Source organism: Alexandromys fortis, unplaced genomic scaffold (assembly GCF_014885135.2).
Source record: "Alexandromys fortis isolate MF-2015 unplaced genomic scaffold, M_Fortis_MF-2015_v1.1 scaffold_172, whole genome shotgun sequence".
In the NCBI taxonomy this organism is placed as follows: domain Eukaryota; kingdom Metazoa; phylum Chordata; class Mammalia; order Rodentia; family Cricetidae; genus Alexandromys; species Alexandromys fortis.
Window position 1 is genome coordinate 576164 of NW_026068061.1, and position 16729 is coordinate 592892.

Here is a 16729-nt window from a genome sequence, read left to right on the forward strand (position 1 = left end):
ACTGACGGTGGACCTGGAGCTCAGGACGGGGCCCTTGCCTACGGTGCAAGGGAGTCTGGGTCAGCCCACTGCGCTTTCCCAAACAGCAGCAAGGGCAAGTGCTGTTGATGCTACAGCACACACAAAACCCTTCAACTTTTCTATCTCCATCATTTAATTATCGGGTACAAGACATTAGCAACAACGCAGAAACTGATAAGAAAAGTTAATTAACTCCTCCAAGTTTCTTATAACAATTAAGCTCCGAACCTTAATTTGCTTTCTGTTGCTATGGTGAAACATTGACAGAAGCCAGTCTGGAGAGGGAAGGGCTTGTTTAATCTTCCAACTCCTAGCTCCCTTCCCATCCTCAAGAAGCAGAGGCAGGAACTCAAGCGGGGAGCTGAGGCAGAGGCTATAGAAGGATGCTTTTTACTAGCTTAGCCCCTGGTTGCTCAGCCTGCTTTCTTCTACACCCCGGGACCCCCTCTTCCAGGGGTGTGCAAGCCCTCCCACATCAATTGTCAATAATGAAAACACAACACAGAGTTGCCTACCATCAGACAGGCCAGTCTGATGCAGGTGTTTCCTCGGTTGAGGCTCCTCTTCCCAGATGACTCACTTGCGTCAAGTAACAAAAAAAAAAAAAAAAAAAGTAGCTAAAGTCCATTGAGGATTTGTTTTCTATTCGTGGTCTTAAGATATCAAATCCTTCAAATGATTGAGGAGATGAGGCACAAAAGAGTTTCAGAGCTGAGTGGAGAGCCAGGATCAGTCATAACCCAGGTGATCAGCAGTGCTGTGCCTTTGGGGAACGTGCAGAGCAGACATGGATGTAGGACCAAAGAGGGCACCACTAAGGGACCCTGTTCTGCCCAGACTGGATGTGAACAAGTTCATTTCAGGACAACTGAGAGAAGGCAGAGCAATCCAGATACAGCGCCTCAGCCCTTCGGCAAAAATCACTAGAAAATCGTGTGGGTGTCTTTTGGTGACTTATCGATTCAGAAGCACAAATACTGTGTTGCGAGTTGTAAGGATTTTGAGTCCATAGATCTATAAACTGAAAAAGGACAGAGAAAAGATGGGGACGCACATTTCTGAGGCTATCAAATAAGTGATCAATAAGCATTTATTGAATGATGACAACAGCTTCAGAACAAGTGTGTAACCCTTTGGTTTGGTTTGGAGGGGATGGGGAAGGTAGGGCATGAACCTTCAACTGGACCTTGGTCCATAGAGGGACTTAGACCAAGCCTATATGAAAGTGGATTCAAAATCGGGGCATTTTTTATGGAAAAGAAAGCAAACAAGTAGGAAAGAATAAGCCCCTTTTCAGAGATTAGAATCAGGTGGCACACATTCATTTTAGAGCACAAACTGTCCATCCACCCAGCCATCCAAATATCTAACAATGTTTATCACTCAACAGACTGGTTATGACTGGAGACACTGGTAGGTGGAGCTGGAGACAGATGTGAGGACATCTGGAATGCCAGCTCCAAAAGACAGACTTTCTGTTGATGATAAGTCATTGATGGTTTCTGAGCAACAGAAAGAGAATTTGAAATTTTCCTATGGAAATGGCAGATGGACAAAATTAAACAGAATGGCTTGCAGAGAAAGGGGCAGGGAATCTGACTTCTACAAGGACCTTCTCCCAAGGTCCCTGGAGGAGGTCCCTGGGCTCTGCGCAGACAGGATGATGGCAGCTCCGGGGAGACGGGTTGGGGATGCCTGAGATTTGGAGATACTGTAGGGAATCAACACACAGCTACAGTAAGAATGGGAAGAACAGATACAGGCATCCCAGCTCTTGGAGAGCTGGTGTGGGTAAGCAGGAAGGCTTGGACAGGAGTTATTCAGTCTGCGTATGTCTCCTTCCTCCAGACCTCTCTTACATCTGCCCCATCTTGATAGATCCTTCTGACCACAACTGAGCAGAGATTTTTTGGAGCAGATGAGGAACATATTCCTGACTCCTGGCAGCATGAAGCATGCACTTTATCCTCAAATGTAACTTATATTTCAAAACTGGCAACCAAGCTGAGTTTTGAGTACAATTAAGTTTTAAAGTGATCAACAAACACTTCATAGATATAAGATCAGATTATCACGCAAAAAATCGCTTAACATTTCTCTACTTTCTTTAACTCCTTGATGCCAGAATGCTCAGAAAGACCTCAAGGAAAATTCCCACCCTGCATTTTCCCAGAGAAAAAGGGCTCTAACCTCCCTCTGTTGCTCTTCTCTGACGGATGGACTCCATTACAGCGGTCTAAACACATCCGTCCCCCCCCCCATCCACCTTTCTTTTAGTCTAAACCTTTTTTGTTCTCAGCTGTTTTATCATGGCATCTCAGGGAACGGCTTTTTTTTTTTTTTAATTTCATCTGTGGAGCTTGCTGCCATTTTCCAATGAGATGCTGTGAGCAGCGGAGGCAAAATGACGTTCAGCAGAAAACCCCCAGCGTGTCAGACAGTTCAACACTTTCATTGATTCCACTCACTGAAGCTTGGGCGGCAAATGAGGACATATTTCTTGACACTGGAATGACTTTTTCCTGTGTCTTTTCTGCCACGCGATGACAGATAATTTCTTTAGCAATCGCTGCGTTCTTTTCATATTCTTGGAATCCTGGTGTTGGAAGGAACATCAAAAAGTTCGCCGTGTTTCATCTCCCACTTGCCAACAGAATCATGCTTAAACCGTCCAAGATGGATCCCTTGCTGTCTGATGTGCTCTCTGAGGTTCAGACTGGGAGAAGGGTCATCGGCAGGATGCTGGGAGCACACTTAGACCATGCCATAGTCCCGCTGCTTAGCTACCCGCCTCGCAAAACCCTGCAGAAACAGTTGAGCGTGGTTGAGTAGTCACCTGATATCCTGTAATGAAAATGGTAGAATACGCAGAAAAAGAAGGAGTAATTCCTTTAGAAGACAGCATTTTTGATCTTGAAGAAATTTTGTGTATGTGCTTTATGAGTGCATTTTGTGCTCATTTGTGTGTATAGGTACATGTTTGTTGAGACCAAGAGAGTACCCTTCAGTTCTGTTTCTCCTTGAGCACCACAACCATGTTCTCAAGGTCATCAGTGAGGCTCTGCATGTTTTCGTTTCCCTGAAATTGATTGGGCTTATAAATTCTACTATACCTGCCTCCTTAAAGCAAAAATGAACAAACAGAAGCCATGGGTTCTGGAGAGTAAACTTGGGTCCTATTCCTGGGTATTGAGTATATTATAGGCTGAAATAAATATCCCCAGGCCCAACTAGAGATCCATATATATATATATATATATATATATATATATATATAGTATTTGACTCAGAACTTGACACACTATAGGCCCATCATTAAAGTTTCAGAAAATAAACTGGTATGTAAATATTGCTATTGAAACATGGCTGCCAGGGGAGTCAGTGGTTAACAATTCTCCCCTGCTCATTCTTTGAGTTCTATGTTGTAGTTGGTTTATGTTATTTTGGGACTGCATCTCACTGTGTAGCCCAAGCTGGTCTCAAACTCACAATCTTCCTGCAGTGCTGGCACTGTCGGTGTGTCCCGACATGCCTGGCTGCTGAGACCTGTGACCTGCGACTGTTCACACATGTCCCTAGAGGGCTGTGGGAGTACTGCATGCACACCGCTGTGGAAGAAACAGTTCTAAAGTCAAGTTCAGGGATCTCAGTCCCCTCCACCCTTTGAACTTGGGTACACTTTAACACACTAACGCTATTTGGAGTTCAGAACAAAGGACTCTGTTCACACTGAATAAACTGGTTGTGACTTTGGACACAGGACCTTCGATGGCCCAGGTTCCATCCACCACCTACTTTTTAAGGACACACCACACTTGGGGCTAGCATTCAGTTTTATTTGAGGGAGAGATCATGCCTAACTCAGTTTTGTATGTTTGTGCCATGAGCTAGCTTACATCCACCATGCACTCATTAGAAACTTATGCATCTTAAAGAGCTATCTATGCCTCGTGCATGCGTGACTAGATGACATCAATACCCAGAGAGAAAGCTGGGATGCCGAGATGAATTGAGGACACATTCTGCCATCCAAAGGTTTCTTTAGAAAGAAAGTAGACATCCGGTCATTCTCATACCACGCCTGTGATGAAATCCTTGGGTCCGCCCTCCTCTTAAATGACCCATGCCCTCAAACTTTAGATGGCAGACAAAGCACTTATGGCCCCTGGATACATCTGATTCATACTTAATGTTGATTGTCAAACCATTGGAGAAATCTCCTCTAAAAAACTGCAGCCAGGCCATTTGGAAAGGAGACATCTTGAGAGACCCTCGGTAGCCCACAGGCCATTGCCCCCGGGGCTGTAGAGAATGCCCTCGCTCCCGACTCGCAGCTCTGAGTCCCACGCTTGTGAGGCGTGACACAGTAGCACTGCCAAAGGCTGACCAAGACACAAAACCCCAGAGGCACCCGTGGCTGGCCGGCAGGTGAGAGAGATGCTGACCGTAACCACAGGGCTCTAGCATCTCGTCTGCCACACGTGTTTCTCTGACACCCAAGTACCCAGAGGAAACTGCCACTCAAAAGGCTGTTTTGTACAGCTCTTCCCTGATGAGTTTCCTTGTCAACTGGATACACCTAGTAAGAGGGATCCCCAGTTGAAGAACTGCCTCCATCAGCTTGGGCTGTGGGCATGACAGTGTGGCATTTTCTGGACTGATATTTGACACACTAGGACCCAGCCCACTGTGGGTAGTGCCATCCCTTAGGTGGGCTTGGGCTATAAGAAAGGTAGCTAACAGGAGCCCCGGGAACAAGCGTGTACACAGTGTTCTTCTGCGGTCTCTTTCAGTTCCTGCCTCCAGGTTCTTGCCTTCCCTTGATGATGAACTGTAACTTGCAAGCCAAATAAAGCCTTTCTCCCTCCACCTTGCTTTTGGGCAGTGTCACCTTGTGATTCGCCCACATGGTGAGAGGAAACCGGGAACGCATAGGACTGATCAGCCTTCCAGCATCAGCATAACCCATGTTACGAACAAATCACTGTAGAAGCATCTTCAAGCTTGCAAATGAGTCATCCCAACCGCAATTCACTGCGAGTGACATTTACCTTAAAGTTCTCCTTTGGGAATAGACTGCATGGAGTCCTTTTGTTTTTCAGACAGAATGTCACTGTGGTATTCAGACTGGCCTTGAAGTCCAACTGGTGGTCCCCTCTCCTCAGCCTCCTCCGTGTTTAGATGATAGAAACATGCAACCTAAAGTTTTCTTTCACCCGAAAACGAGAAGGTGGGAGGGAGAGGTCATGATGGCTCCAGGCTAGAATCCCAGCACTGGGGAGGCTGAGGCAGGAGGATGGACAGTTCAAGGCTAGCTCTAGGTTTGTAGTGGGGCTCTGTGTCAAACAAACAAGGGTGAGAGACACAACTCAGTGGCTGAGTGTCAGTCTAATGTGTACAAATTCTGGGCTTGATCCCCACTATTGAAAAATAATTGGGTATAGAGTGCTGAGAGAAAGATGTAGAGTTTCTTTAATGTCTGTATCTAAACGTCACCAAAACCTCCTTTTTTCCCCAGTTCTTCCTCTTATAAGGCTTTCAGTTTTATCTCAACTAGAGATGGACTGGGTCAACAGGTTATTCTAATATACCATTTTTTCTTAGATTATTGTGAGAACATAACGCCATCAGTTACGAACAAAACCATATCTGCTGCGAAAGCCATGCGGTGTGCATTGGCTCTCGTTGCTGTTGGAACTTTCATTCAGAACCTGGGGGGGGGGGCAGGGGTGTCCCTGCTCTGAGTAGCTGGATCCCTGGTGTTATGGAAACAAAGAGCTCTTGCCTCATAGCCTGTTGGTGTGTGCAGTCATAAACGTGACAGTTACTGGGGCTCGGCACCTTCTCTGCCTTCCTGCAGACCTGAGACTAACACACTAACGCGTTCCTTACTGATAACAGATGCCCGAGCCGAGCCTTTGAAATCCCCTTGTTGATTCCATTAGAGGAAAATGGCTTTATGTGGTGGTCTGGGGAGGGGGGGGGATGACTGCTGTTGTGTGGACCCCTGGCTGAGTACCATGCTTTTCTCTTGTAGGTGATGTGCCTTCAGGACTTTTTTGGTGACGATGACATTTTTATTGCATGTGGACCAGAGAAGTTCCGTTACCAGGATGATTTCTTGCTAGATGAAAGTGGTAAGGAAAAAAAAAAAAAAAGTTCAAAACCCGGGGAAATTTGAGGCAGCTTTCCAAAATGAACTGCACCGGGCCAAGATTATGTCAACTCCAAAGCCACCAAATCAGTTTCAGATCCTCTCCTGGCCTTGTCTTTCCTATATCTTGCATTTCTTTGATTTTTTTAAAATATAGAAAACAGATGAAATGATAATTGAAAAGGTTAATCCATTTGGAAGAATACATTCCTAATGGCTTATTTATAGCCGTTTAATAACCAGGCTGATACCTTTCCGAGAATTGAGGTGTGGATTTCGATACTTTTAATTATTTATTTGCCTAAGAAAAAATTTATGGCGGATGGATTTGCAATCATAAAATTACCAAGTGTGCTCCCACACTCAGCTTTCATGTGGCTTCCTCTGGTTCCCGAGAAAATGGTTTGGCACTGGGTCCCTGAAGTACATTGGAATTTATATGTCATTAATATCTGTGAAGTGTCAACATGGTCGCTTCCTTCCCTTAATTGAACTAAGTGTGACCCTTGGTGATTAATAAGGGAGAGGGTTACTGATAAGCAGAGAAATGGATGGAAAAGGCTATGATTTTCAGAATGATTTCCTTTCATGGGGCCAGGGGAGTCACCTCAGAATCTTACAGTGTCACTGGTAAAACAATTGCCAAGGACACCCTGCCGGGGTAATTTCACGTCTAATTCAACTAGGGAACTATGACATCGTTACTGACACTTTGAGTTCTATCTAGTTTGAGAAATTTTTGGAAGTCGTAAGTGAATTTGTGGCTACATTGGCAGAATGGGTGGACGGTCCTGAAGTGCATAAGGTAAACGGCCAGTGCTGGCCCGGCCCGGCTGCACCCGAAAACTTCATTTCATGCTCATCTAGGACCACGTATGTCTGCTGTCGTGATGGGCCACATGTAGACATTTTCTCAATGACAGCTGCCACCCACCGTGGAGTCTCGTGACGTGCTCAGGCATGCACAGCCTTCTTCTTTATTAACTTGTTTATACGATGTTTCCCCCATAGGCCACCCGAACACGCAGGTCACAGCACATACCCTTATCGTTAAGCAGCACAGACACGTCCATAGATAACATCAATGATACGCACCTAAACATTCACGAATCCATGACTTAGGGAATTCGGGCAAGGAGAACTGGCCACCAGCATGGAAACTTCAAGCCGAGCTGGCATGAACGTGCCAACGCCAAGATTTATTTCCCTGCAAGGCTCTCACTGGAGGATTACTTTGGCATCTCTTTCCCTCCAAATAAGTCTTCTCTAGATATATGCCCTCTTCCTAATGGATACACATGTCCTCTCGGGGCAAGGATTTATGGAAAAGTCTCATTCAGAAGACGCGCTCAGGGAGGAGAGTGCCCCGCCTTGTTTAAGGACAAAGCAGCTTTGCCATCTTGTGGAACGAGCAAACGTTTCCAGCCAGGGCACCAAGCTGACAGCACGGGTTTTGAGAAAAATAAATGGCCTTGACTTTCAATTTAAAGAAAATTGCTGCTTTTGATAGGACGGTCTGGGACACCAGATGTGTTCTGTGAGGAAAGCCCACTTGCTGTTTTGAGAGTGAGAACAGCCTGTCTGCCTGGCCCGGAGTACAGCGCACTTCCAATCCGCAGAGCTGGCCACTGGCGTGCAAGGCCTCCCTACCCTTTATCTAGTCCTAGGCTGACTTCAGGCTGCCACTCCCACCTGGCCCATCTTGGGAAGCCACACAGCTGGCTGGTCCACGGCTACTGATGTGGGAAGATAGGCTGCCAGCCTGGGAGCTTCAACCACCCACAACCGCTGGCAGGCAGACTCTCTGCGAAGTGTATCAGAAAACTGCCGGGGGTAGGAGGGAGAATATCTTACCAATTTCCCTCATTATCAAAATGCATATGGCGGTGTAGCTCAGCGAGAGGGCGCTCCCTCCCCAGATTTGCTAGAGAGAAGACAAGTGGGGGCTGGAGAGATGGCTCCTCTGTTAAAGGCACTGGATGCTTTAGCCAAGAACCTGGGTTGGACTCCAGGCAGTCCCAGGGTGGCTGGAGACTGTCTGTAACTTTAGTTCTGAGAAACCCAATACCTTTCTCTGTCCTCCAGGGGGCACCAGGGACATGCATGGTGTATAGACATACATGTAGGCAAAGCACACATGTACATAAGATAAAATAAAAGTGAAAGTATTTTAAAAGATGACACAAGTGTATGTACACACACTCACACAGACTAACACAACCCATGCGTGCACATACACACACGTACACATATACACACACGTACACACATACACACACATACAAACATATATACACGTACACATATACACACACGTACACGTACATACACGTATACACATACACACACGTACACACATACACAACACACACACTAGTCATCTTTTGACACTTAGCCCTTTGAGAGAGCTCTACAAACCATTTTGTTGCGCTCCTCACTTCCTTTCTCCCAATAAATATGTCCTACCCAATTCTCTGTGTGAAATACATTTACTGTGAAACTTGTCCTCCCTCATTCTAGAAGAAACACGTGGGCACAGGAGGGGGGAAGGAGAGTCGACTAAAAGAAAAAAAAATCTAAATTGAGGTTTTACTTCCTCGGATGAACTTACCCAGTCTAAATTCGCACGTTGACAACTGCAATTTTCCTGATGCTTGAACAGCGTGTTCTGGGCTAATGTATTAAAATGTGAGTCTTTTTTTTTTTTATAAATTCTCTGAGTGTGATTTACCCCAGCTCATCTCTTCTTACTAAGCTGTATCCGAACATTGATGCTGTGTATATGAAGTTCCATAGTAAACTTCCTTAAAGGTGTGTGGTGACATCTGCAGAATTAATATTTTTCCTAGTGCAGAGGCACACTTGATTTCATGGTGTCAGGAAGTGGCCTTGTGTATCAAGGCAATGCTTTTATCTTATCTTTAGAAATGAACCCAGCCACTAGTGTGCCTGGAATTAGGAAGGATGTATATCCCCCCCCCCCCAAGAATCACTAGCAATCTCCCAAAGACATTGCCCCGGGGCTTTCCAATGGGTACTTCTGGAGCAGATATATATTTTCCAGGGCCACATGGGAGCGGGATATGAACGACCATAAATACTGCTTCCCATCTTCACGTGCTACATGGGGTGCCTTCCTTGTTCTGATTCAGAATGTAACCATTTTAGCAGGGTGTCATCCATCAAGAGAGTTTTGGTACCTTCCAATGGCGGCCAGAGTCCTATATATAGAGTCCAGCAGAGGCTGGCAGAGCCGTCCCTTGTGGCACCTGCTGTCTGATGTAGAATGAGGAACCAGAGTGAAGGAATATGCCAAGTTGGAGACAGGAAGCTCAATACAGTGTTGCTTAGACCCCAATGGCAAACCAGTGAACGTGGCACTTACTGCCATTCAAAAGTGGCAGGGTTTGCTTGAATACTGCCTGCCTTGCCTGCATCAACTCCTTGGTGGTGAACCTGGCCTAGATGTCACCTTTTTGTCCAGTCCCTCATCCTCCAAGCCTATGTCCCCACCCTTCATGGCTTCTACAACTTATAATCATTATATAGTCTTGTCATGGGTCGGTCACCACTGTCCAGCCAACAGCTTACTTGAAAGCCTAAATCTCTCTTACTTTTCTGAGATCTTGAAACTCGGGCAAGGAAATCATTTTTTGAAGCTTATGTACTTTTTGCTTCTTGTAGTTCATTAGTTTCTTAAGGCTGCGTACAAATGACCACAAACTAGACAGCTAGGGCAACAGGAGCTATTAGGAAAGATCTTGAATGTTATCACAAAAAGGTGGAAAATGCCTTTATTAATTCTTTACGAATTTCATATAAGTACTCAATGTATTTTAACCAATATTTACAAATTCCTGGATTTTCCCACTCATATCTCCCAACTTCACATTTTCTTGTTTTGTGTTTTTTTAAAGATAAAAGCGAAAAATGTTTGAGGTCATGGATAAGCTAATTACCCTGACTTGATCACTCTACATCGTGTATTGAAATATCACATTATATCCCAGAAATATGTTCAATATTATGTACCAACTGTAAATAAACATTACAAATACCAGGGTGAGGGGAAAGCCCAGAGACTTACTGTGTTGCAGCGACTGAGGCAGAACGTTCAAAATGAAGTCATGGGTAGAGAATTGTCTGGAGTACAGGCAGAATCGGCCCCTCCCTTTTCCATAATGGCTGCTGTGGGCAAAAGCAATCTTGAATTCCTTGACTTGCGTGGAGCATCCTTCCAAGCTGCCTCCTCCATCCCCATGACTCAGTATGTTTATCCCATTTCCCTCTTCCTAGAAGGTCACCAGTTGTTAGATAAAGATCTCTCCTCATCTCTTGAACATCTTCAAAGACCTTTTCTCCAAACAACTTCACATCCACAGGGATCAGAAGTTGGGACCTAAACAGGGCTTTCTGGGGGACAACTATCTCTGCACACAGTGGAAATTGGTGAAAGCCATCCAGATTTTAGTTGAACTAAATTTATTTCCTCTAACTTTTAAAATTATTGAAAGGGCACTGTGTGATTATGTGTGTACCCTGTTCATACAGTGCCCACAAAGGTCAGAAGAGGGCATCGGATCCCCTAGACCTGTGGTTACAGATGGTTGTGGGCCACTACGTGGGGGCTGGGAATTGAACCCAGGTCCTCTGCATTAGCAGCAAGTGCTCTTAGCCACTGAGCCATCTTGCCAGCCCCCTGAGTTTCTCTTGATCCTCTGTCCTTGGCTTTGGGCAATGATATCAATAGTCTAGTCGCAGAGTTGCTAATGGCAGAGCTGTCGATGGTCTGCCCTTCATCCGATGGGCTAAAGAAATGCTCTCAGGGGTTTTCACACCACGGTGTTGAGGGTCCCCTTGAAACCTTTCGTCTAAGCTGTGAACAAATGCTTTCACAGGCTCAGAGGCCTGTGTGTCTCCTTGACAGAACTGCCAATCCAAGAGATGCTGATGCAGAGCTGATAGCCAATGATCTCTACTGAAAGCCCATTGGCTCCCTGCAGGTAGGGGCTTTTCCACAGGTCGTCACAGGGTTCTGCTTTGGGGTCTGTGTGCCTTAGCAGAGCTAGAAATGCCCATCTGACCACATCAAGGAGTCTATCCTATCTAAGAAAGTAAAATTGAATGGCTATATACAAGAGTCTGTGCTGTTATGATTTGAATGGGAAAAAAAAAAAAAGCCAGGAAAAGCCGGCTCCCAGGCAGACTGCTCGTGTCGGCCAGTAACAGGTCAGTTTCATCGGCCACGTGTGAGAATTGCTTTTCCTTACCTGCAGGCTTAATGTCGGATGTGTGATTTGGTCCATTCCCTGTGTGCACTGAGGGGTCTATATTTCAAGTCTTCTTGTTAAAGTAAGCGAGGTGAAACAAAGCTATATTTATATTTGTGTGTACACATGTACCTACAAACCTGTATAGGCATAAACAGCACAAAACTGAAGAAGAGAATAAATAGTTAAGCTTTGGTAGCTGTATAGTGTTCTACTTTAAGTGTGTGCAGGCATTTTGTTTGTCCATTTATGTATGTGCCACATGCATGCAGTACCTGTGGGGACCAGAAGAGGGCATCGGATCCCCCTGGAACTGCAGTTACAGATGCTTGTGAGCAGTCTTGTGGGTGCTGGGAATTGAACTCAGGTCCTCTGCAAGAGCAGTCAGTGCTCTTAACTGCTGAGCCATCTCTGCAGTTCTATTATATTTCTCTTGAGATAAGGTCTCACTATTTCTGCCAGACTAGCCATGTCTCACTATAAATCTCCGGTTGGCCTTCAACTTGAGATCCTTCTACCTCAACCTCCAGAGTGCTGTGAGGCACAGACTTGAAACTTGTCAGATTATGAAAGCCGAGACCTCTCTAAGAACTCTGAAGTGTGATGTGTGCACGCACACATGCGTAGTGTCCTACCAGCAGGACCTGAGTCTAACTTTCCCAGGAATAACCATCTGGGATACAGTGTTGTTCCTGGGTATGAACATCTTTCCAGAAGGGACATTCCCTCAGCTTCACATGGGAAGACTCCCATAGTGTGGGGTACCCATGCCTAGTTGGTACACAATCCTGTAACTGCTCCACCCTGGATCTGGTGATGACCGGAAGCCACAGTTACTGATGATGTGGGAGTGTCATATATCAATCTGTTGATTTCATTGGTTAAGCAATAAAGAAACTCCTTGGCCCTGATAGGTTAAAACATAAGTGGGAGGAGTAAACAGAATAGGATGCTGGGAGGAAGAGGAAGTGAGGTCTCTGCTCTGCTCCCAGAGAGACCCAACAGCTCTGCTCTCTGGAGTAGAGACACCATGCTCAGCTCTCCTGGGTAGACGTGATAGCTCTGCGCTCTGAGGCATACGCGATGAAGCTCCAACCCAGGATGGATGTAGGCTAGAATCTTCCCGGTAAGCACACCTTGGGGTGCTTACACAGATGATTAGAAATGGGCTAAATTAATATGTGAGAATTAGCCTAGAAGAGGCTAGATAGAAATGGGCCAAGCAGTCTTTAAATGAATACAGTTTGTGTGTTGTTATTTCGGGCATAAGCTAGCAGGCGGCCGGGGTGCTGGGGACGCAGCCCTGCCACTCCTATTTCAACATAGTGAAAACACTGAGAAAAAAAAATAAAGTTTAGAAGTTTAGATAAAGACCAGACCTCCCTGTAAAGTGGTTAGAAACTACTGCTTTCAAAATTCACTATGTCTTTCATTCACTCATTCATTCACTTTCATTCAATAAACTCTTCCACTCCTAGATGCACTGTGCAGCAGGAAGTGTGCCAGGAACAACTGTAGGTAGCAAGCCATCATATATGATGTCTCGTATTAATCTTGAACATTGCACACATTTAGAGGGACCAGAGGCTTTTTGGCATTGAACTATGACCCAGAGTATTAAATATTTCTGCTGCTCCTCGTGGGTTTTTTACCATTGGGAGAGCTATAATGTTAAAATGATTAATGGCTCACAGCAGACCAATAGCTCTCCGTCGCTTTAATTGGGTTATGAGGCTGGTTCGCAGCAAGTCTTGTGGGCAGATTTCTCCCAGATGTACGATTTGACTGTTTCAGAAGTTATTTCTAGGAATGAATAGGCCGACAAAAATTGTCTTCTGAGAGGGGCGTGTCAAATCTGACATGCTTAATTCTTCATTTTCCATTGCGTTCATTTTGGTTTGAAGATCTCAGCCTGATATTTAAAGTGGAGGGTGGGGCCATTGGTCTGAGTTCCGAGTAAAGGACATGAAAGCTGGTGGGCTCTTTGCCCTTTGTCAATTAAATTTTTATTTTCTTTTTATTTTGTTTTGATTTTAGGATTTTTGGATTGCTTTTCTTGTCTTGCTTTATATAGTTACGTATTTGTTTTGCATTGAGACACATAAAGAGAGAGGCAGAGAAAGAAAATATGAAGTTGGGTGGGTGGAGGAGTGAGAGAGGGTCTGGAAGGAGGTGGGGGGAGGGGAAGAAGTGGGATTAAAATTAAGAGAAAACGGTTTCTATAAAAAAAAATCTAAAAGGAAAGAGCAAGGAAGTGCTGAAGACTTTCTTGACCACAAACACCCCTACTGTGAGTAGAGATGGAAGCCTTCCTGGAGCTCAGTGGTGTACAGATTTGATCAACTGCTATGCCATGGAGCTGAATGGGGGGGGGTCCTGTGCATTGGAGACAGGCTAAGCCAGGCACAGGCTGGTCCACTTGTTGCCATGAGAACAATTTCCACACCAGAGATGTAGGCACTGGGCAGCACGTGCTATCACTGCCTATTAAAAGCCACTTTTCTCTTTTGTCTTTGGGGGTTCTTCAGGGACTTCAGCAAAGAGAGTCCAGCCTTCTTCCCAATGTGTCTTTTACAGTCAGTGTCTTCCACCTTTGGCTTTATTTTCTAAAGCGCTCACTTCCCTTGGGCCTCAGATGATCCTCTTGGAAGGGATCTAATGAGTTTGACGCAGACTCAGATCCATCAAATCATTCATTCATCTCACGTCCCGACCAACAGGCCAACTATGTAAAAACCCACCCACGTCTATCATTCCCTGCTGTTCATGCAGAAGCCCCACCTAGTGCTTTCTGTCTCCCATGAACCCTTATGACAGAGCAGGAGAACATTGCCTCTGTTTTAGAATGATGGGGTTCCCATCACAGCTGTCTGAGAACTCTTCCACATAGGGCTGGGTAGCATTCTAGCACGTGCAAGGCTTCATCCGTCACATACCAAACAAAAGACTATATTAAAAAGGAAAGTCTTTCTTGAAGATTCTGCTCTCTCTAAGGGCTTATGCCTTTGACAGGCTTGAAGTGGCTGATAGGCCCAAACACTGTATGTGTCTCTAGGTACTTTGAAATTTCTGGAAGATGATTCAGCTCAGAGTTCACTTTGGGGTCTAGTTTTTACTTCCTTGGGGTCTGGGTGAAACTTACTTTATGTGTCTGAGAGTCAGCACACATGTGCAGGTCTCCACTGGGGTCAGAAGAGGGTGCGAGATCCCTTGGAGTTAGATCTACAGGCATCTGTGAGCCCCTGAAAAAATGTGCTGGATACTGAACTCGGGTCCCAAGAACAGCAATGGCTCCGAATCACTGAGCCATCTCTCCATCCCTAAAGCTTTCACTTTGAATCCCTTCATATTTGTGACTGGTTCCCTCACCAGCCACATGCTTAATATTCCAATAAATAATGTCAGTTTTCTGACCACTGTGCTGAAGATTCTTTTCCCCCTCCTTTCTCCTCGATCTCTCTCTGGCATGTTCCATTTCTGATGACCCCCCCACTTCCTTGAAATTTTGTTCCCCGGAACTCTGTGGTGTCCTGCAGCCTGATCTTCTGCATTTCTTATTGCTCCTGGGCTCCTTCCAGTTTTGCGCTTTGCCATATATCCTTAGTGGCTGTTCCCTGAGACTCATTCTGCATCCCTTTTTTTCTACTTAATTACTCCGTTCCTGGCCAAGTTCATCTGCTTTAATGGCTTCAGCAATGATGGTGATGGCCCACAATGATGGTGACAAATGGCAGCCAGATGGTAAGCAATAAGCAGAACCTTTTGAAGTATCTGTAATTTTCCCCATTTTACAATTAAGGAAATTAAGGCTTAGAGATGATAAATAATTTGTCTGAGGCCACACAGCTAGCTAATATATAAGGCAGAGTTCAAACCCAAGGCTGTCTACGTTTGACAACGATTTTTTTAACTTCTAAATTCACTGACCGCCTCCCCGTCTACATGTCTAGCCTTGACCCTGCATATGAGCTACGCAGCCATATAACCAGCTTTCTGGTTGGACACATCCGTGATTATTCCACAGCCACAGAAACTTCAGCCCGTCCCACACATGAACTCATCCCCTGGTGGTCAGCTCGTCAGATTGCATCACCCTCCTGGTTTCCAGGGTGAGTCCCTGGCCTCTGGACTCTCTGTAACAGAGGCTGGAGCACCAGAACCCAGGACGTGAGCCGTCTATCAGTACCTCTGAGGCCCACTCTCTAATGCCAAGTCCTTGTCTGCTCAGCAGTGTCTCCTGCCTGAGCTGTTGCAAAGGTGCATGAACTTGCTTTCGTAGGTCCAATGATTCCATGACCTTATTTGGACAGACTGATTCTCCTGAGTTTTTGTTTTGCTTTGCTTTGCTTTGTTTAAAGATCACTCCACACCCAGATTCCTTAGCAAGTTAGTGAAGGTGGTCCTACCTTCCCCCACTCAGCCCCATCCAGCTGCTGCTACCACTGTAGAACCCCCTGTTTTCCAGCCCAAGGGATATTTGCTGCTCTCCTTAGTACCTCTTCTCAAACTTCTCCACCTTAGTCCATGCTGTCCCACAAACCTGAGGCCTTTTTCTTCCTTCTCACCCCACCCAAATCCCTCTTGTCCTTTGACAAAAGTCACACGTTTTATGAAGCTTTACCTTGTCTCTTTTGTTTGTCTCCACCCCTGAGTTTTTATTTTCTCAGTTCTTTGTTCCATTTTTTAAAATTGTGACATTGTGGTGGTTCTGCCTCACACCATCGGCCTTTCTAAAAACAACGAGCGCAGTTTATATTGATCACACTAACGTTTCAGATAACACACTACAGCGATGTCTTCTAAATCAAATCAGAGAAGTTAAGGGCCCAAGGTCATTATATTTCTATGTTTCAAATACCTAGCTATTTATATTTTCCTAAGATCTCTCTCTCTCTCTCTCTTTCTCTCTCTCTCTCTCTCTCTCTCTCTCTCTCTCTCTCTCTCTCTCTCATTGCATCGCCCTCCTGGTTTCCAGGGTGAGTCAGAGAGAGAGAGAGAGAGAGAGAGAGAGAGAGAGAGAGAGAGAGAGAATGAATAAGGAATTGGCTCAAGTGATCATAGTGGAAAGTCCCGTGACCATCTGACTCTAAACCAGAGACTTGGGAAGAATAGTCTGGCATGATTCAGTCCACATGCGAACACATTAGAACCTCACAGTTGTGTGAAACCCAGCCCATGGATAGCAGCAGAAGAAAAGGAGATTGTTCGAGCCTGAGAGGGAAGGGCATGCGTCTACCTAAGGAAATGGCAGTCTCATCCGGCAATATCTTCATAGACATACCCA

At 45.4% G+C, this 16729-nt stretch overlaps 1 protein-coding gene across 4 annotated transcripts in view; it reads left to right on the top strand.

The window, feature by feature from the left end:
- Dclk1 (doublecortin like kinase 1) overlaps positions 1–16729 on the top strand; it is a 288199-nt gene that overhangs the window by 125710 nt on the left and 145760 nt on the right. For all 4 annotated transcript variants that reach the window (XM_050120243.1, XM_050120236.1, XM_050120238.1 and 1 more), the window contains exon 4: positions 6059–6158. In XM_050120243.1, coding sequence (XP_049976200.1) covers positions 6059–6158 — 100 coding nt within the window. The remainder of the gene's footprint in view (positions 1–6058; positions 6159–16729) is intronic.